General features: G+C 41.9%; 1 protein-coding gene and 1 pseudogene across 6 annotated transcripts in view; both read left to right on the top strand.

Moving 5' to 3' along the window:
* The window catches only part of MTUS2 (microtubule associated scaffold protein 2), a 577,843-nt gene that overhangs the window by 496,848 nt on the left and 55,239 nt on the right, over nt 1–25,756 (top strand). For 5 of the 6 annotated variants that reach the window (XM_055317371.1, XM_055317370.1, XM_055317369.1 and 2 more), the window contains one exon: nt 21,673–21,739. In XM_055317371.1, the coding sequence (XP_055173346.1) occupies nt 21,673–21,739 (67 nt within the window). Of the gene's footprint in view, nt 1–9,943; nt 10,156–21,672; nt 21,740–25,756 lie in introns of those variants that run through there. The other variant, XM_055317375.1, reaches the window with a different exon arrangement.
* Nucleotides 19,436–19,536, top strand: LOC129504675 (U6 spliceosomal RNA; annotated as a pseudogene).

Raw genomic sequence — 25,756 nt, forward strand, 5'->3', positions numbered from 1 at the left:
GAAATTCACTATTATTTCCTGTTCCTTATACATTTCTATCATTAGTACATGTATTTAACATTCAAAATCTTTTCTTTCATATCTCTAAATGCTACTTTTTGCATATTGAGTTCAGTTTTGAGTGTTCTATAATTTTCTTATACTTCATTATTATTTCCTTAGAGGCAATTTTATCAGCTCTTGTTGACTCTTACTATGATTATTTGTAAAAACTCTGTATTTGCTTATTCATTGCTTTCTGTTCATTTTTGTAGTATTGGACTGCTCTTTAAGATGCCTATTTTAGTATCCTCTTCCATCAGTGTAGCAAAGTATGGATTCTTGAATAGTTTTGAGTGAGTGGAGCCAGGGATTTGTGTTCTCTGATTTTCGAATGCACTTTATCTTGCAGAGCCCTAAATTTCCCCCTACATTTCTTTTCCCCTTTACTACCTCATTGCCATAGGGCAATTCTCCTTTTCTTTATGCCTTTCTTCTTCCCCAGCAGCTCTTCATTGCAAAGACTGCCACTTCAGATCACACGTACCTTCAAGTTTCTTCTTGTCAGACCACCTGGATCTAGGAATTCTATATTCTTAAGTTATGCTGAGAATATGTATTCTATTTTTTTCTTTCTTGTTATGCCTTGTTCATTTTGAAGAAATTTTTGGAGATAAGGACATAGGTAGATTCTGTTGTCTTTCTCTTTTTTATATCTGTACTCTGTATAGGTAGAATATGCCTCCTCCCTTTTCCTAAAGACATTTATTGTGCCTATTATCTTTCCTCTCTTTGACTTGAGTCAGTTTTTGGCCTCCATTCACTTATTCATTAGCCCAATAAATATTTATTTGATAGTACCCCTAGTAGTCACTGTTCAAAGTGGTGCATGTAACAGTGACAGAATGTCAAAATCCCAACCTAACTGGCAGTGCATTGTGGTAGGAGGAGATAAACAACAAACAAATAAACATGTTGCAGTGAGTGCCTCAAAGAAGAAAAAATCAGGAAATAAAGGTGTAGAGAGTACTGGAGTAGTTGAGAGTGTGTTGTAAATGTCCATAGATAGTTAGGAAAGGGCTTACCGACAAGGAGACCGTGATTAGGAAACAAAGTATGGGCATCTGGGAAAAGCGTTTTGCAGGCATAAGGATCAATGGGAACAAAATGCCCAGCATGGGAAAATACTTGACATGTTGCTGGTACAACTGAAAGGCCAGTATGGCTGGAATGTGCTAACTGATGAGGAGAGGGTTAGATAATGAGATCAGAGAGGTAAGAGAAGTCCAATTCATGAAGGGCCATTGAAAAAACTGGCTTTCATTCTGAGTAAGAACAGAAGTCACTGGAGGATAGAGGATAGGGAAGAGGCATACTCTGACTTTCCCTTCTAATATTTCTTTTAGTCTAACCTATTGAAAATAGCCTGGAAGTAGGGGTAGCAGTAGGTACAAGAACACCAGTTGGGAGGCTGTTGACATGATCCAAGTGAAATATGATGGCAACTTGGACCAGAATACTTACAGCAGAGGAGTAGGAGGTGGTCAAATTATTGATCTGTTTTTAAGGTAGAGCAAACAAGATTTGCTGCTGGATTTTATGTGAGATTATGGTTCATTACATCATTTGCAAGGAACTGTGGCCACCTTCACTCTAAGTGTAGGGTCTTTGTAAACATCAGATGTAATTAGTAATTGTGGGACACCTACCATTTCCTTCCCTGAAGTGTTAGTGTGTTTGGGAATCTGGTTATGCTGTACAGAATAAAAACTATGTGGAATCATTAGGCTTGAGGCTGTGGGAAAATCAAGAGTGAGCAGTGCTAATAATTTATTTAGTGACAGACTCATGCAGATAAATGGCCAGGGTCTTATCATCAATGGGGAAAAGAGAGGAAAAATGGTAAAGTGGTTGTGACAGTCAGCTTTCTTCCACTCTTACATTGTCAAGATAGTGATGGAAAGCAGCACCCTTAAAATCTTGTACTTCTTCAGAGCTCCTAAGCGAAAGAAAAGTTCAAGTATATGACAGAGTAGTTTCCCCATGTTTGTTTGACAATGTCTGTGCAAGGGCCCAAGGATTACAGTTCTTTAAAGGTTTTAAATATCCTCCAGATGTTAGAGCAACAGCTGTGTTATTGCTTATTAGCAGGGTCTCTGTATCCTGAAGTTCATCAGCGTAACTAGGGTAAATCCACTCAATCTTTACTGTATGTATTCAACATTTAGTGGCACATTACTGTGTCTCTGGCACTGTGCTAAGTGATAAGGATAACGTTGTATCTTTATAGGTAGATGCAGTAACTGCTTTGGTGAAGCTGGTGACCTACTAGGAAGACAGACATTTAACAGATGGGATAATTATTTCATTGTCATGGTGAGAAATGCTCCAAAGGAAGAACAGAGATTTCTCTGAGAAACTTACCTCGAGGGATGGGAGACCAGTCTTAATCAAAGGGAGGAAGCCATATGCTGAAATCTGTACCACATTACTCCCTTTTCTGTAGTCATCCCAGTCTGTTCTTGGGGAGATTGCTGCTTCTCCTCAAGATAGTAAGGAGGATTAGGGCACTGGAATGGATACTAGACCAGACACAGACACCACTCCACGGTCCATATTCTTTCATCCTTTTTTTTTTCTTTTCTATTTTATAATGGCAACTACATTGATGGTTCCATTCCGTGTCCATTAATCAGCCTTCTCATCTAATACGGGTCAGATAAACAGATGCACGTTGGGGCTTTGCCAACTACTTCCCATCTCTGTATCAGATTCTACCCATCAGTTATCCAATCATGTCCAACCTATTTATTCAGCTAGTAAAGAGCATTTTGAATTCCACAGCTCTTAGCAGAGTTGTCACTTCTGAATATAATGCAGAAACTTAAGGAGGATGCCTGTCTTGTAGTCATCCTACTCACTGATTTAACAAAAAAAAAAAAAAAGTAACAAAGTTACTGTCAAAGACTAATGGACTAGGAAAAAAAGATTGTCCGGCGGCATAAGTAGCAACCTTCCTACTTGGGTATTACAGAGAAATGCCATTTTTATGACTCTCTTTTAACTAGTCTCTAAGAACAGAAGAGTACATATGCCATTTGTTTCTTTTTTATTATTATTCTTTAATATCCTAAGTCCTTGGTATTACATCAAAGGTGTTTCAGAGCAGCTATTGTCTATATGCTGATGATCGTAACCACCTGTCATTTCCAGTTTAAAGGTTTCTGTTTTGTGTTTTTCCCTTTCTAGTACAGTCTCACTGCATTAAAATCTCTAGATGGATTGTGTTTGGTAAAAGCTACGCATATTTTCCTGGCGATCCCCTTTGCTATAATCCAGTGCAAGAGCTCCAGCTCATATTTTAGATGCATGGGAAAAGGAGGGGCATAGACGGCGGAACCAAAATAAACAGATGGTTGCCTTGACAATCTGTAAGAGGCTCTTTCATAAGCATTTTTCACGGTTTTCTTTTGAAATAAACAGTGAGACAGTGAGACATTTTTATCTCATCAACCTCCTGCAAATGGCCCCATGACTTACAAACTGCACAAAATACCAAAATGCCTCTGCCAGGAAGCCACCTTTATCTGGCTTGACTCCTTCAATGATCCCATCCCGCATCACCCAGGAAATGTCTCTGGGACCTGTTGTCCAGGTAGATTGCTAGTACTGCAGGTGTTAACGTGAGTGAGGCATGGCAAGGGGACCGTGATATTTGGGGCAAGACAGATAGGAACAATTATTATCACATGAAGCAGAACGTCATTAGCAAGAGCAAGTATATAGAATGACATGATGTCACAGAGATGGAGGAAATTCCCTCTAAATGGGAGGACTAAGCAGAAAAGGGAGGTGGCCTGATGGGGAGGGGAGTAAAGTCTGAGCAGGAGACTTGAGTCTGACAGGGGTAATTGTGGTTAGGAGTTGGGTAAAGAAGTCCAACAACATTAAGGAAAACAAACAGAAATAACAAAATTGAATATTTTAACAGACTTAGGCCCGTGGTTTCTGCTATGTCAGTCCAAAGTTATCTGCACATTGGTTTGTAAATATACATTAAAAAAAAAACTATAGTAGAGGCTCTTGTTCCAAGTTCTGAAAATACTTATTTCCGTATATATGTTTGAATCTCCTCTTATATTTTCATACACTCAGATCCTTTATCTAGATTAAAACACGACACAAACTGGCAATTGTATAGGGTTTACAGATAAACAATTGCATTGCACTCAACAAGTGCAATGCAGTTAGTAAAATACAGTGGCTGAGGACATAAGCTTTGGAGTCAGATCTGAGCTGAAGACCCCACTCTATCATTTGCTAGCTTTATGTTCACCTGACAGGTTGGGTTGTGCAATCTTTGAGTCAACATTTCCTTGTCTGCAAAATGAAGATGATAAGAAAACTTTTCTCACGTTGTTTTGTGAGAGTTATAGGAGAAGTTGCAGTTGAATGCAAGCCCTTAAGCACAGTGCCTGTCATCTGTTAATGATCAGTGAAGATTCATTATTAATTTTTGCTCCAGAACATATTTATAAGGTTTTCTCTGAAGACATATGCCAACAGGCCTTCTAACTTTTCTCAATGCTCATTCTTGTTCCAGTGCAAGAAAATACGCAAGGAATTAAAACCATTTCAAACTTTTTAAAATATTGAGAATCAAAATGTCCCAGATATCATCAGCCTATGAGGTCACAGCTTCCTTTTATGCCAAATGACAGTAATCTAAAATCCCATTCTGTATGCCTGCAAAAAGTTTAGTCTTTTTTCAGATGTTCAAACACTTTGGAGACTCCTTAGAAAATTTTATGGCAGAGGGTGCCTCTCTCACTAGCCCTGGGCTTGCCACCATATGATATGTCCAGTTTATCTCCCTCAAAGTGAGTTCTACTGAGCATTTTGCCACTTTTAAAGGCCCCTATGGAAGGAGCTGTCATTTCCTGGCCCTAATCTGATTTCCTCAGTAACCCCTTCCCAGGTCTGTAGGAGGGATCATTTCCTGCAAGGGAAATCTCATTCCTTACAGGTGGCCCTCAAAACACAGCAAACAGGCCCTTAATTTTGGTATCTAATTCTCATTCCCAACTAGAAGGAACTAGGGCTCCTGGAGATGATGGCTGGTCCCAGATCTGAAGCAGGAAATGTCCAAAATGAGCCCAGGATACAGAAAGCAAGGAAGGTAGAGTTATGTCAAAAGGACACAGGTGCTAACAAGAAGGTGCTCTCATTGGCCAGGGATGAAGTAAACTGAGCATCTAAAAAGGATAATAAATACAGCTGATTAAGATACATTGTATACATTAACATGAAAACATGTTTATAATGATATTTTGAAAAAAATTAGAGAAAGCAAACAACCTCATTGGGTACCATTGCAACACCAAGTCTTCATTCAGAAAATTAGCACTGGAAAGGATTAAGCATTGATCTATCTTTCCTGTATAAACTGTATTGCAGGGAACTGAAGTCATCCTGTGTATGATGAAAATTTTTTTTTCTTATGTAAAATTTCCAGCTAGGAAGGATGATGGAATTGGAAAATCCTATTATAAGTCCCAGTGAAATAATCAACTCAGGTAATAAGCATTAACAGATGAAACCATCAGATGAAAGGTTGATGGGGAACTTTACATAGGAGGAGGTGAGGCTATTACGTCTTGATCTACTAGAGCTGCACTAAAAATGGGTCAGCCAGACATTATGTACTTCTTGATGGGATGTAATAGTATGCACACAACATGACAGCTGAGGCAGTGTTGCCCAAATAAATAAACCTGAATCTCATCCAGCTGCAGGAACATTTCATTCACAGGGATATAGGAACAAATGAAATAGCATTATGAGGAAGCAAAGAGGCAAAACCAGAATGTGGGTCATTCCATAAGCCAGTTTCTAAGCAAGTCAGTGGCAGAGGGGAGAAAGGAAGGGTAATGTTGATAAACGAGGGCTAAGATGCCAAGGATACATGGTCAGTTTTGTCTGGTGTTTTAATGGCATTGTGATTATATAAAAATGTTCATAATTTTTAGCAACGCATAATAAAGTGTGTAGGGTTTTGCTTCAAAATACTTTAACAAAGAAAAGCAAAGGGACACATGAAAATAAAATGACAAAATCTCCATAACTGCTGAATCTGGGTGATGGATGCAGTGGGGGGGAGAAAAGGAAAAAAAAAAGGGCAAAGAGGAAATGTGCCAAAATCTCGACAACCATTGAAACTAGAAATGGGCATATAAAGGTCCTCTGTATTTATCCCTCTATTTTTGAATAGGTTTAAAGCTTTTTAACTTATAAGGAAAGAGACATGGCACAACTCTAGGACATTGGTGCATCTTTCAAAAGCTGGGTTATTTGCACTGAGATCTTACCACGTGTGCCATCATGGCAACACTGTAGGGGATGAATGGGCTGGGCCACCCCCAGTCTCTTGCCTCTAGCTCCTTCTGCACAAGAAGGGAAGCTGGAGGGCACTTGCTGTAATGCGTGTTATATGCAACTGATGAATCACTAAATTCTACCTCTGAAACTAATTTTAAAAAAAATTCAGGCAGTTTACAGAAATAATTTAAAAAGCCCTAGGATACCAACAGGCAAAGACTACAGATACATAATTCACAAAAGAGAAAATGCAAATTGCTAATAAACAAGTTACTCTTGCAAAGAAATGCAAATTAAAAAGCACAGTGGTTTTAAATATCTCCTGTTAGTAACTATTAAAAGTAATAGGTGGGCGAGGGGTTGGGGTGACTGGGTGACGGGCACTGAGGGGGGCACTTGACAGGGTGAGCACTGGGTGATATGCTATATGTTGGCAAATTGAACTCCAATAAAAAATATAAATTAAAAAAATATAATACTGCAATGACAAATGAAAAAGAAATAAATAAAAGTAATATGCTATTGAATTAAGAAGAAGAAAAAGAGAGAAGAAGAAGAAGAAGAAGAAGAAGAAGAAGAAGAAGAAGAAGAAGAAGAAGAAGAAGAAGAAGAAGAAGAAAAGGCGAATCTTGGCTTTCTTGTGCAACCTCCAGAGTCCCACCCTAATCTCCTGTGGGTCACTATGTGAGCAAGCACTCCCATGAATCATCCAAGAACAAGAAGTAATTTTCTAACACAGTACAATCTACATTCTAATTGAGAAAGAAACAGTTTCCTAAGATGCAGAAAGTCAGTTGTGCCTAAGAGATTATGCTTTCCATTACTGCAGGGAGAAGTACATGGCTATGGTTCTTAGCACCTCCCCAGTCCTACTGGCTCCGTCTATAGTAGGGGCTTTGCTCTACCTTGACTTGATCAGATACCTCTTGTGCGAGGTCTGTTTCCAGGTAGAATGCAAGCCACCACCTTTTTTTTTTTAAATTTATAATTGTGGTTAAAATTCACATGACATAAAATTTACCATTTCAACCAGTTAAGTGGACAGTTCAGGGGCATTCTGTACATTCACGTTATGTGTAACCCATCTCTAGAATCTTTTTTTAATCTTGCAAAACCCAAACTGTACCCATTAAACAATTCCCCATTTCCACCTACCACCTCCAACCCCCAGTCCCTAGCAACGACCATTCTACTTTCTGTCTCTCTGCTCTGGGTGCCTCACATAAGTGGAATCATAGGGGTGCCTGGTGGCTCAGTGGTTGAGCATTTGCCTTTGGCTCAGGTCATTATCCCAGGGTCCTGGGATTGAGTTCCACATCAGGCTCCCTGCAGGGAGCTTACTTCTCCCTCTGCCTGTGTCTCTGCCTCTTTCTCTGTGTCTCTCATGAATAAATAAAAAATCTTTTTAAAAAATTAAGTGGAAAAAAATTAAGTGGAATTATACAATCTCTTTGTCCTTTTGTGACTGGCTTGTTCCATGTTATGTCCTCAGGGTTCATCCATGTAGTAGCATGTGTCAGAATTTCCTTCCTTTTTAAGGCTGAATAATATTCCATTTTATGGATAGGCCACATTTTGTCCATCCATCAGTCAGTGGACACTTGGGCTTTTTCCACCTTTGGGCTACTGTGATCAATGCTGCTGTGAACATGAGTGCACAAGGCACAGCTTTTTGCAAAATAAATGTTTTCTCCTAAGGTTTCCAAAGTTCCAGGAACAGCTCTGAGTCCAGATTTCAGCTCAAGATGGCATGAGCTTCTCTTCCTCTGACAAGTGTACCCAGGCTCCCTGCTATGGGGAGCAAGCCTGTGTGAGAGGGAGGTAGCGTGTGCCTCAGAAATGACGGAGCCTGGGCAGTGCTCACTGCCTTCCACCAGTACACTTTGTTTTCAAACAATAAAAATAAAATAAAACCAAAACCAAAAATCACATGCTGGCAAGAGGTAAAAAAAAGAAAAAAAAAAGTGGAAATCTGCTCCCTTATTCCTTTTTCCCGTTCCCCAAGGGTAGGATGTTTTATAAGAACAGTGTGCATTTTCCCAAAAGCCTTCTTCTAGACATAAACAAATGTGTCTATGTGTGTAGTTTTACTCTGTGTTGTATAAAAGTTTATTTCCTCGCTCATCAATGTTTCCATACAATGGAAAGGTATTGGATATCTAGGATGTTTCCCATTTTTATACTGTTACAAGTAGTGCTAAATTGAATATCCTTATGCATATACCCTTGCATATTTGTATGAGAGGTATTATAGGATAGATGTACCTTTAAAATGTTGATAGGAATTTCATTTAAATACATACCTACATACCATTTTGGTAGGTACAGCCATGTTGACTTGCTAAAGAATTGTGCTAAGTTACCTGTTAGCTTTTTTAAAAATTCTTTCATTTGAGTAGAGTTGATTCACAAGTGTTTGTTTACCTGTTAACTTTGAAGAAAGGCTTGAGCTTATTTTTTCAAGTTTAGAGCACACATTTCAGTCTGTTCATATTTGATCACCAAATACCCTCGTCCTCTCTCCAAGCAAATTGAAGTAGCCTTGTGCTCCTTCATTAAAACTTCTTTGGAGGATCTCAAGTTAATAAAATTACGTCCTTTTTACAACTATTGTCCGCTTATAGTCTTAGGCAAATTTAGTGAGCAGAGATGTGATTGTATATTTCCGCGGGTGGTACGTTGCAGGATTTCTCCTTTGAGTTACCAGGAAAGAGAAAGGTAACCTCACAAGCATTTGCATCTTTCACTTTCAAGATCACATAAATATATTTTTAAATACCACATCTCTTTTGAGAAGAAAAAAAAAACACCTTAGCCTCCATCCCCTTCTCTTTCTGATTTTTGACTGATTGAAAAATTCGTAATTACCTAGAAAGATCAAGTCCTCTAAGGCTCTTAGGCTAATACGCCCGGAGAGAGATCGGCCCCACGCCCCAATTTCAATTACTTAAGCCACCCGAGTGGTCTGCGCCTGTCGGCTTCGGCAAAGCGACTCCACCGTGGTAGCTCGATGACAAATATATCCTCAAATCAGGCAAATTTGTCGAGGGCGGCCGCCGAACTGCGGAGGAGCCATTGGTGGTCCCCGCAGCAGCGGACCCAGAGGAGGCGGAGCCGCCGGAGGAAGGGCCGTGCGCTCCGCGCCGTGGACCGCTGCGCGCTCGGGGACGGGCAGCCGCGGCCTCCGCGAGCCGGGCGCCTCGGGCCCCTCCGGCCCCTCCGGCCCCTCCGGGGTGCTCGGCGCGGGGACCCCTGGAAGCCCAGGCTCTTCTTTTGTGTTTCCTGCGTCCGCTCCGGGCGCCTGCGGCGTGAGGGGCGCATCCGCGCTGGCGCCCCGGGAGGCGGGGCGCGGCCGCGGCCCCGGCCCCCGGGAAGGGCGGGCGCCGGGCCTCCGAGGGAGCTGGCTCTGGGACACGCTCGATTGCTCTGCGACTCTTGATTGGCCTCCCTCTGCGGCTCCCAAGGGCCAAGCGACCCTCTCCGCCGCCCGGCCCTCCCTCCCCGGCTCCCGCCCGCCCCTCCCCGCAGCGGGATCCTCGGGCGGCCGCGCCGCGCTCCTCCTCCCGGTCCTGCGGCCGCTGCGGATTCCTCAAGTTATTAGGAGAAATAAGGTAGCCGAGGGGACCACATGGAAGTTGTGACAGCTCCCGGCGGCGCACCCCTTTCTCCTGAGCCGTCACCTCGCCTTAGGAACCCGCTGACACGTTGAATGAAGGAGGGCCCCTTGCCAGCCAGCCTGCCGGGATGGGCCACTGCTGCTGCAAGCCTTATAACTGCCTTCAGTGCCTGGACAAGACGGTACTTTGCCTTCCCTCCCCCTACTCTCCCCTCCTTTGAAAGAGCAGAGAGAAAGCCCGAGCCGGCCACCTCTGTGTCTCTCCCCTCGCATGCGGGTGCGCTTTGTTGGTGAGCGCGAGGCTGCCCTTACCGGTTCCGGTGTGCTGAATTGTGAGTGCCCCGGTCTCACCTACGCTGCAGTGCCTTACATAATTCTCTGTGCCTACAGCCTCAAATGCAGCTGTTGCATTTTCCCCAAACAGCAGGGCTCCGCTCAAACATCTTGAAATCCAGACTGCCAAGAAACGCTTGGAAATTCCTAATGCATTTTAATGTACCTGTGAAATCTGAGACGTTCCAGTGGGGAATTTAGATTAGCTTAGACATGCTTCTCTTGGCCAGCTGCTAACTTTGAAAGTTTACCACTCTTTTTTTAAAACAAACAAACAAACAAACAGCATCCATCCTTGTATTTATATTCTTAAGGTCAGAGAAGAAAGCACCAGTACAGTTGTCCTCGCTGTACGTCTTTGCATCACGTAGGGATGAATAACATAGAGGCGAAGCGTTAAGGAGCTCCAGAATCAGAGGGTGTGTTCAAGTCCTCACTGGAAGGAAAATTCACAGGCAGGGCCCTGAGAATAGAGCGGGAGCAAGTGAGAACTGTAGGGCAATTCCAACACAAAGGCTTTTTTTGCTTTTGACATTCGCCTGTGAGCTGACAGAGAGGGTGGGGGATGCTGCTAATTTCACTACTAGAAATATGTTGGCAAGAAATCTCATCTCTGTAATGCTTTTTTCTCACATACATTTGGATTTCTCCGAGATGCACGAAATGGAATTTAATAAGGGGTTGAAATTGCCTCTTCTCTGCCCATGTGGGCATCGGCCGTGTAGATAGCTTGAGGTATAGTGTGTGACCAGGTGAAGGAAAACAAATAGCTTAATATAAAACTCATTACAAGGAGGTCACTTGGGAACATCTTTGTTATCATTTCTGTTTATGAACTTTGACCTAGGAAATTACACTGATATTTTAAAAGTTAGCTGGTACTTTTGTTCCCATAGGAGTAACTATTTCAGTGAGTTTTGCTTTTACTACCATGAGGATGAACTAAAATATTTATATACACATGTATGAGCTATGAGCTCTTAACAAATAGAAGTAAAGGACATTTGCAGTTGTCAGCAAAGCCAAAACTGAAGTGATTAAGCCCCTTTTCCAGAGAAGTGGCCACAAAAAAGTGTTGAAGGAAGCTTTGTCATGATAGTTTTAATAAAAGGAAAGCATTTGCTGCATGTCCCACAATATCATAACGTTCATATTCCTAAGTCATGGTACGAAAGTTTCAGAAATAGAAGCTATAACCTGCAAGCCTCCTTTGAGAAAATGTAATTTACAGTGAATCTGTCCTCCTTTTTTTGTTTCAAATCAAGTTCTTGAAAATAATTATCCCTGTATCATTCTTTACCTTGGAGATTTGGGGAGACAATTAAATAGTATGTCTTCTCTTCAGCAGTGTGATGTTTCAGTAACTTTTTTTTGTTTTTTGTTTCAGTAACTTTTAAATGTGTTAGCTTTGAAACTTCAAACTTAATACAAATGATCCTCCTCTGATGGAAACTAAAAAACTGCATCTGTCAACTTTCTCATTATGTGTACACCACATTTCTTGACTTTCCTTTGCTGTAGTTCAGAGTGATATCCCCACGGGAGGTTTTGGAACTATATATGCATAGGTGCTCATTTTAGGAATTGAGGGTTTTCTTTTTAAAAATTTTTTAAAACTTATTTTTATTTATTTATGATAGACATAGAGAGAGAGAGAGGCAGAGACACAGGCAGAGGAGAGGGAGAAGCAGGCTCCATGCCAGGAGCCCCACGCGGGACTCGATCCCGGGACTCCAGGATCGCGCCCTGGGCCAAAGGCAGGCGTGAAACCACTGAGCCATCCAGGGATCCCCTCTTTTTTAAAATTAAAAAAGCCATTATTTTATTTAGTCGACTGCTAGTAAGGATACCTTCACAGGCAGTATGCTAAAATTATTTGTTTATTCAGTGGTTACCTATTGGGCCAGGAGTTGGATGCTGAGGCTATTATGGGATTCCACTCCAGTATCTAGCTCCTTTAAATCCCACAGTAAAATCCATAGATCTGTTAATTAGCTCTAACAATCCCAGCCTCACATTTGAAAGAGGCCTGAAAAAATTGTTGATAAAGTTGTTCTTGCTTACTTTGGACCAGGCTTAATAAACCTTAAGAAAGCAAAGAGAGAGAAAGAGACAGGGAGAGAGAAGGAGAAAAGAAAGGAAAGAAAGAAGAAAGAAAGAAAGAAAGAAAGAAAGAAAGAAAGAAAGAAAGAAAGAAAGAAAGAATTTCCTCCAAACTTTATATGAATACAAAATAAATTATTTTGAGAACTCAATTTTGAAATGTTAAAACATGTTTGATTATAGTGCAGCTTAAAGATGTCCTGAAAAGAGTCGTGGGGCAACCGAAGATACTTTTAAGAAATAGTTTCAGAGATGGGGCTAAGAAATATAAATCTGAAGATGCTTCTTTAGCATTCATTTACTGGGAGAAACCATAGAATCTTGCCTAAAGTATAAAATAAATAAAAATGGGGCAGCCCCGGTGGCGCAGCGATTTGGTGCCACCTGCAGCCCAGGGCATGATCCTGGAGACCCGGGATGGAGTCCCACGTCAGGCTCCCTGCATGGAGCCTGCTTCTACCTCTGCCTGTGTCTCTGCCTCTCTCTCTCTCTCTCACTCATGAATAAATAAATAAAATCTTTAAAAAAATAAAAAATAAAATAAATAAAAATGTTTTAAATGAACAAGTGTGTTTTTTAAAGCTGATTGTGCTTTATATATTTTCAGCTTTTCAAAAAAACCTATTCATTGACAATATTTATTGCTGGTTTACAGTATTTACAATATTTATTCTAAATAAATATTGTAAATATTTATTATGGGGGCTACCAAAGAATTGTCAGAAGGGCACAACGTGCCCTGTGGATTTTACCAGTTATTTGGTGGGTTGTACTTCCATCTCACAGAGAAATTAAAAGTGAGGTAGGCAACAATAACACAGATAGAGCAATTAACACATTACTACAAGACTGAAGTACAATGAAGCAGAAGTCATGTGGTACTGGCCATACCTGTTCCTGGAATCTAGTGAAAGGAGAAATCCGTGCTGGAATCTTAGGCAAGGTTTCTTGGAAAAAATGGAACATGCACTGCACTTTGAGGAATGGGGTGGAGCACATGAGGAGCAGGAATGTAATTCTGAGCAAGGAGTGCATGAGTAAAGGTACTCTAGCTCAGTTTGATGAAAGATGAGAATAAACACGGGGGGAAATCCAGGCACAAGGGAGTGTGGGGAAATATTTTCCAGGCTGAAAGCCAGACCCAAGTTTTTTTTAACTTGAGTTAGAAGACATAGAAATCCATCTTGGGATTTTGAACAGAGAGGCAATCTATAGAAAGACTCATTCTATAGGTATTTTGAAAGGAAAGGTGTGGCCCAGGAAGGCCCTTGGGACATCCAGATGGATTTCAAAGTCTGTTTGTTCACTCAGCTGTTCCAAAATCAAGCCAGAAGATCTGCACATCTAGAAACTCCTTCCTCTTAACCTTCCAGAGCTGATCATTCTTAGGAGCGCTGAGTTATTGAGAGAAATCAAGTAGATATAAACTAGAGTGCCAACTTGTTTTTTAACAAGCAGAAATGTAACTTACAAGCAACAAATGATAACAAGCCTCATAAACATGTATTTCTTTTTAGAATCAAGTCCAGCTTCATAAGAAGCTTTGATGAGAATGGGATCTGAGCCAACAAGTTATGGTCTTTAGGCATTCAGTGGCCTCAGAGCCTACAAGTCCATGTTCCATCAGAATAGAAATGTACTTGAGAAGGCCACTTGATTGTCACTGGCCTTGGTGACTGCCTCTTCTAAGCTCTTTTTTGCTCCCTCTACTACTAGTTACCCTGTCTTACTGGCGTAGGTACTATCCTGTCCCTTTAGGAATTACTTTGCAATCTCCACTCTAACCTTATATGTGTTGATTATGATCTCAAGGACTGGTCTTATTTATCTTTTCTTTAAATTCTTGCTAGGGGTGGGGGATGGGAGAAGGCACCTCACTGTTCCTTCCAGGCATCTGGCATCTGACAATAATAAATTTGGGAAGGTGTAAGATAAAATCCAGGAAGCTCAAGATACTTCCATGGTGATACATAGATGGATTAAAAATCATGATGCTGGCTAATTTTTTTCCCTTCTTTTGCTTACTCTGAGATCCAACATTTCCCAACATGACTTTTTTAGATTCACATTCCTTCACTTTGGGCCCCCAAAGACTCTGTCCTTTCTAAGTTGCTCATGGTAATTCAGATGGGGTATGGCATTGCCTTATTAATAAGTACAGCGTCATAGGAAGCTAGATGTTTTGTAATCACTGATGCACAGGAAAAAGGCTAGAATTATGCACTGTAAATTTAGCCTTTCTGATTTCTTTTAAAACAAGATATGGTTTTGCTCATTTGTCACACAAGTAGACACTGACATGTATTTAAGAATATTAAATGTGAATGATACTTTCCCTTGACTAGTCTATATTAAATTTTATTGCGGAGTAGAAAAGCAGATACAAAAACACAGTGCCCTGTGTTAATTATATGTGAAAGAAATAATACTTATCAAAGAAGTCAAAGCATGGCATCAGTGCTGCCTTAGAGCCATAATAACTGAAATGAAAAACAAAAGGTCAGTCCACCTCCCAAAGGAAATTTCCACAAAGCTATATTATGAATCTGGCCAATCTTCACAGTATTAATATTGGAAATGAATGCAGTGTTCACAAAACGTGGTATGAAAACAACACCGAAGACTTAAATGTTCTGTTGATGCCACCTTGTACTGGTTCACTTTGAAATATGAAAGAAAATGTTTCCCTATTAAAACAAAGTTATGCCATACGAAGTTATGGAGACATGGGTGAAAAGCAGTATTATTTCTTGGAAGAACGAAAGAATCCTTAACCTCTTTGTAATTTCACGTGTATGTATATCACTTTGCATTTCAGAAATTCACAATACAAAGGATCTGGAAGTTTCTTCAAATAGTAGAATTATCTGGTTTTCTTATTTAATTCCCTGTACAGTTCTTTTGTCTATCCTGTGAAAAGGTGGTCTAGCTTGCATGGTTGAATTTTTTTTATCTGCATTGATTCCAGGGCAGACTAAAAAGATAGGAAAAGTTAGAAATTAGTTGGGAGTCTGTGGGCTTACATGTATATATTTGTGGGTGCATGTGTGTATGTGTGTGTATGTCCCTCTTTTTAAAGAAAAATCTGGTGAGGAAGAAAGAGCTAATCAAAACACTCAGAATGCAGTGAATTTTATGAAGTTGTCATCAATCTCCTTGTCATGAGCTACAAGTCAAGAACTCCTTCCGGGTGAATCACAGACCAGAGGCAGGAACATGGCAGGGAAAAAGAGAAGGACCCATATGATAGGGTTGACACAGGTTCCCAGAAATAGCCTCTGGTGCTGTTTTGTGTCATGGTTCTCCTGGCTTTTGCCCGGGGTGCTCCCACATTCCTCCTGCTTGTTCGCCCTCAGTCTCAGGAATTGTTTGGAGCCAGCCCCACTTGTTTGAGTTCTGTCACAGTGTTTTATAATTATGTACTCACTTACTGACTCTCTGGGAGACTGTTAAACTCTTAGAAGGCAGAAATATCCTGCCTGCTATGTCTGTCTGGCACATAGTAGGCACTAAGTATGTGCTGTTTTGTGTGAATTCCCCATTTCTGGATTAGTTGGGGGTAAAGGCACCTCAGATTCCCCCCAACATTCAGCATTAATAATAAGCAGAATGTTCTATTGGTTTCTGATTCAAGGAAGAGCTTAGCTGGTGGATGCCCAAGTATAGAATCACATAGGTAATGCTAACAAGGAGTGGCATTTTCACTTCCTATTACCACCAAGTTCACATGGGTAACATCAGCCACCTGAACAGATAACCTGTGTTGACCAAGCATGTTAAAATAACAGAGTGTGGCAGGCTGCCTTGGGGCTTTGACTGCCCATCCAATTACTCGAAGCTAATGGAATGATTAGCAGGTGGTATGCTTTGCCAGGTAGTGAGGAAAGATTGCAGGTAGCATTCCCCCAGAGTCTGTGAGCACCTTAGCATGAAGAGCCATATGGGAAAAGTCGCTGTAGCAGACTGGCAGTGGTATGTTTAGGGCTAGAGGTAGAGGGGGAGAGTTGGATGTTTTATGGGGGTAGCTCATCTTGGATTCCATCTGTGAATACAGCGTACCAGGCTAAAGAGAACTGAGAACTCAGTGTGCGAAAGAGAGGTACGTGACCAAATAAAAGAGGTGGCTAAGAAGACACAGCTGTTAGTATGGGGCTTAGATGAATGTTCCCCAAGGGTCCATTTCAGTTAAGCCTGTCGTAGAGTAAACAGTAATTGTAGAGGAATGGCCTTTTACACTTTGCGATTTCTGGACTGTATCACCAGGATAGTTTGGATGGTTAATACTGAGTTCTATTTTTAGGCCTTTGGAGTGAAAGCAGGAGCTCGTGTGCTTGGCACCAGTCAGAAATTTTCCACTCATTCCCCTTGTAGGGAAGCACTGATCTCACACTGGGCCGTCGGAGGAGGCCTTGCTCATATTTCAGTCATCCCACCATGTCATCACACTGGACTGGCTGAGGTTGGGGAGCGAGGGGGAATAGTGCCATCACATCCTTTCACAGGGAGTCTCTGGGACGCCCTTTCTCCTGGGTGTTCAACAGAACCTGGGCCGTGCAGGATCACTGCTGTTGAGCCATGGTGGATGGAAGGGTAACCTTGAGGCAGGTGGAGAGGGTAGGAGGTTTATTGAGATTCACTTCTTGCCCTAAGGAAGAGAGTTCCTGCAGTCCCCTTTATTGACTCACTCCATCACACAGCATTAATACGTCATTCTGGGTTAGCTTGCAGGAAACAAAAAGTAACTTTGTTGATGCAGAAAATTCATAAATTAGAAGAGTTGATATCATTTCAAAAACAAGCACTTAAGAAGGAAGGACTGTCGCCAACCCGCAGAGGCTGACCTTAGTGAGCAGTGCTGGGCTGAGCCAGCATCTTCTGGAGGAATGTATTAGCAGGCCACAAGAAGGGGTTAGGGGACAGCTGATGGGGAAAGCTGAACAACTACCCTAGCAGAAGTTACAGCCCCAGGTAGGTTACCCTGGAAATATAGTGGCATGCAACCAACAAAGCAACACCATGGAGATATGCAGATAGTTCCAGTGGTGGGAGGGGTGTGAAAGCAGCCAAGGAAATTTTTTTAAATTGAAAAAGTAGTCAGGAGCTGACACTGCCTCTCTCAAAGTTAGATCTGAAAACTCTGTGCTCATATCCCATCTGAGGATCTGTGCAATTTGCATCTTGATGCTGTGTCTGCATAAACCTGGGTAGGAGGGGGCCCTCTCAGTGTGTTAGTGCTTGGTGGTAAAGAGCAGGCTCTGGCTTGCCATTTCCCAGCCAGTCATGCAGGGACTGGTTGCCTAGCCATGGAGCCCCAGTCTCATCCTCCACACAGGGAAATAGAACCCAGGACCCACTGGATGGCATTAGGAGAACTAAGTGAGGTAAAGAGCTTACCCAGCACTGTGCCTAGCATAGGTAAATTGTTTGGAAAGGTTCACATTAATATTAATGTAGTAATTAGCCAGACCTCACTAGAGTTTAGGTGTTCACCTTGATATTTACATCTTCAGGTTTGTAGCTAATCTTTGGCAGCTAATCCTTCCTTAGTATGTCACTTGATGACTCCAGTTTGAAACTGGTTGGTATTAAAGGCTATGGTTACAAAAGGTTGATGAGGGTGGGGTCGGGTTATCTTCCTTTAGCCTTCCCATCACTACCTCCTAAAATGGAAAGGGTACAGGATCTATAGTCTCCCCTGTCCCTTTCCTATTTCCCCTTTCACCTCTCTTCTCTTCCCATCTGCTCCCTTTCTTCTCTTGGTTCTTTTATTCTGTCCTTGTATTTCTCCTAAAGCAAAGATGGGAGGGGCAGGCCTGGCTGTCAGTATCTGTGTTAGCTTTTTCACCAGAGTGATTCAAGTGTGAAGGTAGACCACAATCTCAACCATTGTCTCCAGCTGAGGCCTGTCCTCCTTACTAGAGCTCCAAGCCACTCCTTCCTGCAAGGTCTTATTCTCCTCTGGCTGCAAAGTGTAGGATGATCTATTGTAATTTGGGAGATCGCTGGCCAGGACACTTTAACATCCTCCCAGGGCTTTCCTGGTGGGGTAGTGTCGGGGGTGGCTACTGTTGGGAACTGAGGGAAGCATTGGTTCATGTTAGAAATTAGAGTTGGAAAAAAAAAAAAGAAATTAGGGTTGGTTTGTTGCATTTTGTTGAATTCTGGTTGTTCACTGCTGAACCTCATCTAAGTCTTTGTATCTATCAGCACTCTCACTGTGAATACTTTAATAATGCTATCTGGGAACTGATAAATACAGTACCGTTAACCCTTGAAGAATGCAGGGATTAGGGGTATTGACTCCTGCACAGACAAAAATCCATGTATAACTTTTGACTTCCCAAAAACTTAGCTAGTAATAACCCACTGTTGACCAGAAGCCTTACCAGGAACAGTTAATTAACACATATTTTGTTTGTTATATGTATTCTGACTCTATTCTTATAATAAACTAGGGAAAAGAAAATATTATTTAAAAACTCACAAGGAAAGGGCACATAGGTGGTTCAGTTGGTTGAATGTCCATCTCTTGATTTCTGCTCAGGTCAGGGTCTCAGGATCATGAGATGGAGCCCTGCCTCAGGATCCACACTATGTGGAAAGTTAGCTTGAGGATTCTCTCCCTCTCTCTTTGCCCTTCCTACCCCCTTGTACACGTGTCCATGTTCTCTCTCTCTCTTTCAATAAATACTTTTTTAATTAAAATAAATTAAAAATCACAAGGAAGAGAAAATACATGTACAGTATTGGAAATACTGGAAATTTATTGGTATTTATTGGAAAAAAATTGAGTAGAAATGGACTCACGCAGTTCAAACCTGTGTTGTTTCAAGTGTCAGCTTTATTTCAGTTCTCTGGCTGTACTTAGGGACTGAGGATTAAAAAAATTTCTTTTCTTTAAAGATTTTATTTTTTTAAGTAATCTCTACACCCAGCATAGGGCTCGAACTCACAACCTCAGGATCAAGAGTTTCATGCTGTACTGACTGAGCCATTTAGGCATCCCCAAAAATTATTCTTGATAGTAGAAACAAGTTAATTTTTTCACTAGTTTATTTCAGGTATAAAGAGTATCATGGCCCCTGAGCAAGGATGACACACAAATCTGTGATGCATTCCATATTTTTTAGAAAAAAGATTATTTCAAGGTAAATACTGAAATTTACCCTCTATGGAATACCATATTTTCTTAATTTGTAGTAACAAGTTGAATGTCAGCTGGCCACATTATGCCATGTTAGAACAAGCATAGAAAATCCTTGTGATCTGTCTGATTAGAACTCTTTCCCTGTTAACCAGACTTCAAACTATTCTAGAATCAGGGCAGATCCAAGAAGGGTTGTTTTTTTTTGTTTTTGTTTTTGCTTTTTGTTTTTTTGTTTTTTTGTTTTTTTGTTTTTTTAATTTGAGAGCGAGAGCATGAGTTGGGGGAGGACCCGAAGGAGAGAGACAAGCAGACTCTCCACTGAGCACAGAGCCCCACACAGGGCTTAATCCCAGGACCCCGAGATCATGACCTAAGCCAAAATCAATAGTCGGATGTTTAACCAACTGAGCCACCCAGGCACCCCAGGAATGTATTTTAAAAAGCAAAACAAAACAAAAAACAAAAACAAAAACAAAAAAACAGAGCATAAGAATACGCCAATTCTAAACACATTTAGATCCTTTATATGGAGAAGCCCTTAGGATCTATAGGATGTTATCTAGTTGCAAATTAAATGAAAGGAAAACAACAGAGTTATAATAACAACTAATATTTATACAGAACTTCTAAGTGCCAGGCACTGTTGTAACTACTTTGCATATATTAATTTCCTCAGCCCTCATTATGACCCTGTGCAGCGGGCATGGCCTAGAGACAGCATTGCTTAGTGATTAGGAAAATATCTACTCTCAGGTGTGATTCTAGCCTTCAAATTCAAGGAAGGCAAAGATACTATGGGATGGAAGGAGTAAGCTTCATGAATAAAAGGGGGGGGCACTGTCCCTCAAAGGATATATTATTACTACATTATTCTTAAAAGAACCATGAGCTAAGAATTACTGATGCCTGTGACTATAAGAGCTCTCAGTTTATTATGCAAATAGAGTTTTACTTAGGTAGTATGAAATTATGACATTGCATACATAGCAAATACCCTCTGGATGACTTGAGACTGTCCGTCCCATCAACCCAAAGTAGTACATGTGTTACCCAGATCTATACATAGCAGGCACAAGCACAAGATTGTACCAGCTGCCTATTTTCATTTGGCACGGGTTCTTTGGAGGTGCTGAAATCAGAGTCAAAAGAGGTTAAGAAAGAACATTCACAAGACCCTGGTGATATTCACACTAGATATCTGGTTCACATTTTAGCTTCATTCCCTTTACGAAAATGTTTACTCTGGGACTACATTCTGCAGAGGGAAGAGACCTTCTGTGAAGGCCTATATTTTTGGTATCTCTAATGTGAAGAGGATTTATATAGCACACCTTTCCTCGTTGTTATTATTAGTAACAATGAAAGCATAACAAATGTTACTATTTCTTGTGACTCTGTAACCCAGATTACAAATTCAGCATGTCTTCGGTACTCCTGTTTTATGTCAGAGAAGACATATGATTTGAAAACAACTTAGCAATCATTTAATTACAGATGGTATCCTTTGTACTTCATAGCACTTCCAGTGGGACTTCTCTCTTGTTTCTTCTGGTGATGTAGACAGTGGACAAAAAACCTTGGAAACCTTAAGGTTTGGTGTTGGTCTCCTCCAGAGAAAAATGTTTCGTGTTAAGTCTTCTGCTCATTATTTGTTAGGCAACCAACCATGTATGTACTGAAGAAAGGGTAAGTGTAAGGGACAGTTGGTAAAATAAGCATTTGCCCCTTAGGAGAAATATGGCATGGAGGTTTTCATGATCAAAAATCTCATACTAGCAATAATGATTAACAGTGTATGATAATACATACCAGGTGTGCATGGCAGAGGCGTGCAAAGAAGTTTTGTGGGACGAGGTATACAAGAATACAATCAGAGAAAAGCACAGCCATGGATAACACTATTATTACATTGCAAAATTTGTGATTTGAATGTGATACAAATGAATGAGTCATACATCGTTTTGCAATTTTTTTCTGTTTTTCTATAATGAAAAAATTACCTTCTTAAAGGCTAGACTTATAAATATTTGCTTAATATGATTCATTAACTAAACATGTGAAAGTGCTTATCTAGCATAAAACTAGGGGACTCTTGGTATCCGTTTTGTTTTTTCAGAGTGAAAGTGCCCTTGTGAAAGAAAAAGAGCTGTCAATCGAACTTGCAAACATCAGGGATGAAGTTGGTAAGTAGGGCATTGAAAATGAGGGACATAAAGAATGTCTTTTCCTGATACCTATGAATGTGTAACAAAAGCAATTATGTCTCATGTAATCAGCCAGGACAAAGCTTCCTGGACAAATGAAGTATGTTACCCTGCACAGTGGTGGGTTGCTGTAATATTACAGGGAGCCATAATTTTTATATCTCTGGTATTGTAAAGACAGCTTCCAAACAGTTCACAGTGGAATTAATCTGGCCTCGACTCCGCTCTTCACAGGTGGGAGCACACATATCCAGCTACATGGTGTGCTGTGACCAGCACCCCTCCATCTAGGTACCCCCGGGGCAGACAGAGCTCCAAAAGGAAGCAGTACAGCTTTGCTGGGTAACGTGAGGTGCTCTCTGCAGTATATCTCTGCAGATATCCCAAGGCTTCCTGCTCCTGTATACTTTGCCATGAAACACTCTGTGATACAGAATGAGATCAGAAACATAAGCCTGGATGAATTAAACATGCTAGGGTTCATGTCGAAACTCCTAGGCTTTGGTGGATAAAATGGTATAGCTCAGTCTGAACCATCAGAGACCTTGTAGATGATAGGATGACCCCCCAGACAGGGGGTCTTTTACCTCTAGGCCAAAGATCAGACCAAGTATTTTCCATGTTCCAACTTCTTGATCCCATTTGCCTCTTGAGGATCTGTTCCTCTGTTTCCCCCAGGAATTGATCAGCAAAGGTGAAATTAGCATGGCCTATCCCCTGCTGGCCTGCTCTCTTCTCTTTACAGAGAACATTTCTCTTCCATCCACTGTGGTCCCATGGGCAGCCCATCAAGTGTGGGTGTGGCTCCCTTCATGAGTGAAGGGACTTGAACAGACCCAGCCATCCTTGACAGGTAGCCCAGTACCTTTTGCTTCAGGCCAGCCATGAAAATAGGCCTTGACTCTGAAGACCAGACTTCCTGGGGCACATGTGCAGTGGCTTGCATAGTGATTTCCAAATAGTGGCTTGCATAGTCCCCTCTGCCCCCCCACCTCTATTTTTTCCCCTTCTTTAAAATTGAGGGTTGTTCTTCTCTGTGAGTTTTGCAACTTCTTTTGTCATTGAGGTGGGTCCACAGTGGGCTTCTCTCCCCTTAGGAAGACCAGGCCCTCATGGGAAAGCAGTAAAGAACAGTTCCTCCTTCCCAGCCTCACCTGTGTGAGATCCCGGGTAGGGAGACCATCCAGCTGCAGAGGCTTCTGCCCCTGGCCGTTCCCTGAGGAGGAGCCGCCGTGTGTGAGCACATATGTAGGTTTCCTGAGGGAGGCTTTCCAGGAGCAGCAATGGAAAAGTTTGTGAGAGGAGCTCACAATGGGCATGTTTCTCAAAACCCATGAGTTTTTAGATTGTTCTGAGACTTAATGGCTCTGAGCATGAGCTTTGCAGGCTAATGACGCAAGTTCAGGTAGAGCGGGTTGGCTAACCTCTCTGTCCCTCAGGTTCCCCTTCATAACAAGGAAAGTCGATTACAGAGGATAATGCTGACAAAGCAGCCTATAAAGGAGAGTCTCATAACTATTTGGTGTGTAGCACCTTGAATCCGAAAATAGAGGACAAAGGCTTCCATTGTCACCTGAATTCCTCCCCAGAGAGATGTCTGCACCCCCATGGATAAGCTTTGGATCTGGAGTGTGCACCCTGACCCAACTAGATAGGCTGTGCCCTATACAGTGCCACCTCTCTTGATCTGTTCCTGAAGCTTCTGAATGCAGCAGGAACCACACAAGGATTACACTGAGTTTTGTATTTAAGTCTTATTTGATGTCTTCCCTAGTGCTAAGAATAGAACCAGGAATCATCTGCCAAATGAATAAACTGTGGGGTGAGGTGGGGGGCAGGGGCAGAAGGCCTTGGCAATAGCAGGGCGTGGGTCATTCCACCGAATACTCAGCCCAGTGGATGCTTTGGCAGCAAGTTCCTGAGCCTGCAGAGACTGCAGAGACTGCATCTGTGGAAGAAGATGGACCTTGCACTGTGAGGATCTACTATTAACTGTAAAGTCCACAAATTCTCCTATCTTGGCCAGCAAGGACCACCCCTGAAGGGAAAAGAGAATTAAGCTTATAAAGATGACTTCGAAATGATCATCTAGAAAGAGAGATTGGCAATCCTGTCTCTTTACCAGCAGCCCTCCCTTACTTACACCCTGTCTGCAGAATCAGATGCGGGTCACTGGAGCCAGGGGCCCTGGGGGGCCATGAGGGGCAGCAGAGCAGAGGGGCGTCAGCTGGAATTTCTACATGTTGTGAATTCAGACATGGAAGAGGAAGAAGCTGCCAACAATCAGAATGGTTTAGGAGCACTTACTGCAGATCCCCGAAAGGGCTGGCCTGCGCCCCAAATCTAAAAATTCCTGCTCAAGCTTTTCATTCTCAAACTCTGAATTCTATCAGTATCTCCTCCTGAGTACACATCAGTTGTTTACATCCTTGGTGGGAATAAATGCAATCAAAGGCTTTTAAGCATCTAGCCAGAAATTTGAGAACCAATGAACTACATTGAAGGAATGGGGATTTTGATTTGGGTCACGGACAAGGGAAGGGGGACAATAGGGAATTTGGGGTAGTCCTGGGAGGGTGGGGTCCCCCAGTGGAGGTCTTTGGGCAGCAGGAGAGCCTCGGGAGAGAAGCTCAGGTGGGAAGGAAAAGGGGACAGAAAGGAAAGATGCAGAGGACAAATTCCACCTGCTCTGAAATTACACCTAGAGTTGGCCTGACTCCCAAATAAAGGAAAGGAATACCCTCCTCCTTTCTTCACCTTGGCCTGTCAGCCTAGAGCTGTCTGACTCTGAGTCTGCTCCCAGCTGGTTAGATGGGCTTTCGGGAGCCAACCACAAAAACTAATCCCCTGATGTGTTTGCTGACACATTTCATATTTACAATACATTCCCAATTGTGACATGTCTCTTGGAGCTACAACAGAATCTTCTAGAAGCTGTATAAACTGAATAGTACCTCAATCAGAGATTTTGACATGTGTTATCCCACACTGATGGAGAATCCTGATTATAATAGTTTTTAAGTAGAACTTGCTGGCGGTTGATTTACAAGTAAACTTTGAGACCATCCCCTAATGAGTAATGTTTTCTGACATCAGGTATGTGGGAGATTTTTCCATGGTAACAACCAAGTCTCCAATACCAGTAGTTCTGAACAACTGGCCTCAAATCCAGGGGTTCCCACAACCCCCTCCTCAGGTCCAGTCATTCATCAGAATGACTGACAGAACTCAGAAAAACACTTGACTTACGTGTATTAGAAAGGATGCAACTCAAAAACAGCCACATGTAAGACTTGCATAGCATGAGTATTTGGGAGCATGGGACTAGGGGGGCTCAGGAGCTTCCATGTCCCCTCCAGATGTGTTACCTTGCCAGCTCCTTGAGTGATTACCAACCTGGAAGCTCTCGAGATCCTTTGTTTATAACCCAGGCTCCAGCTTCCCTTTTCCCTGGAGATCAGTGAGTGGAGCTGAAAGTTCTAAGCCTCAAGCCACCTTGTGTTTCCAGGGGCCAGCCCCATCCTGAGGGGCTCCTGTGTAGGAGCCCTAACCTTAATCACCTTATTACCATAAGCTCCGGTGTGATTAGGACTTCTGATGGATAACAAAAGATACTCCTCTCTGGAAATTCAAACGCTTTTAGGAGCTCTGCCAGGAACCAAGGACAAAGACCAATGTATTATTACAGCACACCTAGCCAAGGTACTAAGCAGTTGTGGAGAATGATTCATTCATTTAACAGGGTCCTAGGCGCTTTGTATATAGCAGCACAGAGTTATAATGTTTCGCAGCTGGTGCTGGTCCAGATCTTAATGACTCTGGCCTATTCACCCCATTTAAAGATCAGTAAACTGGGACTTTGTGAAAGAGTGTGGTTAAAACTGGAACATCTACAAGAAAAACCAAGAAGGACTTTTTCCCCCTTAATCTCAGTCCATTCATTCATTCAACAAATATTGAACACCTCATATGTATGAAGCACAGGCTAGGCAGTAA

The sequence above is a fragment of the Nyctereutes procyonoides genome, unplaced genomic scaffold (genome assembly GCF_905146905.1).
Source record: "Nyctereutes procyonoides isolate TBG_1078 unplaced genomic scaffold, NYPRO_anot_genome, whole genome shotgun sequence".
NCBI lineage: Eukaryota > Metazoa > Chordata > Mammalia > Carnivora > Canidae > Nyctereutes > Nyctereutes procyonoides.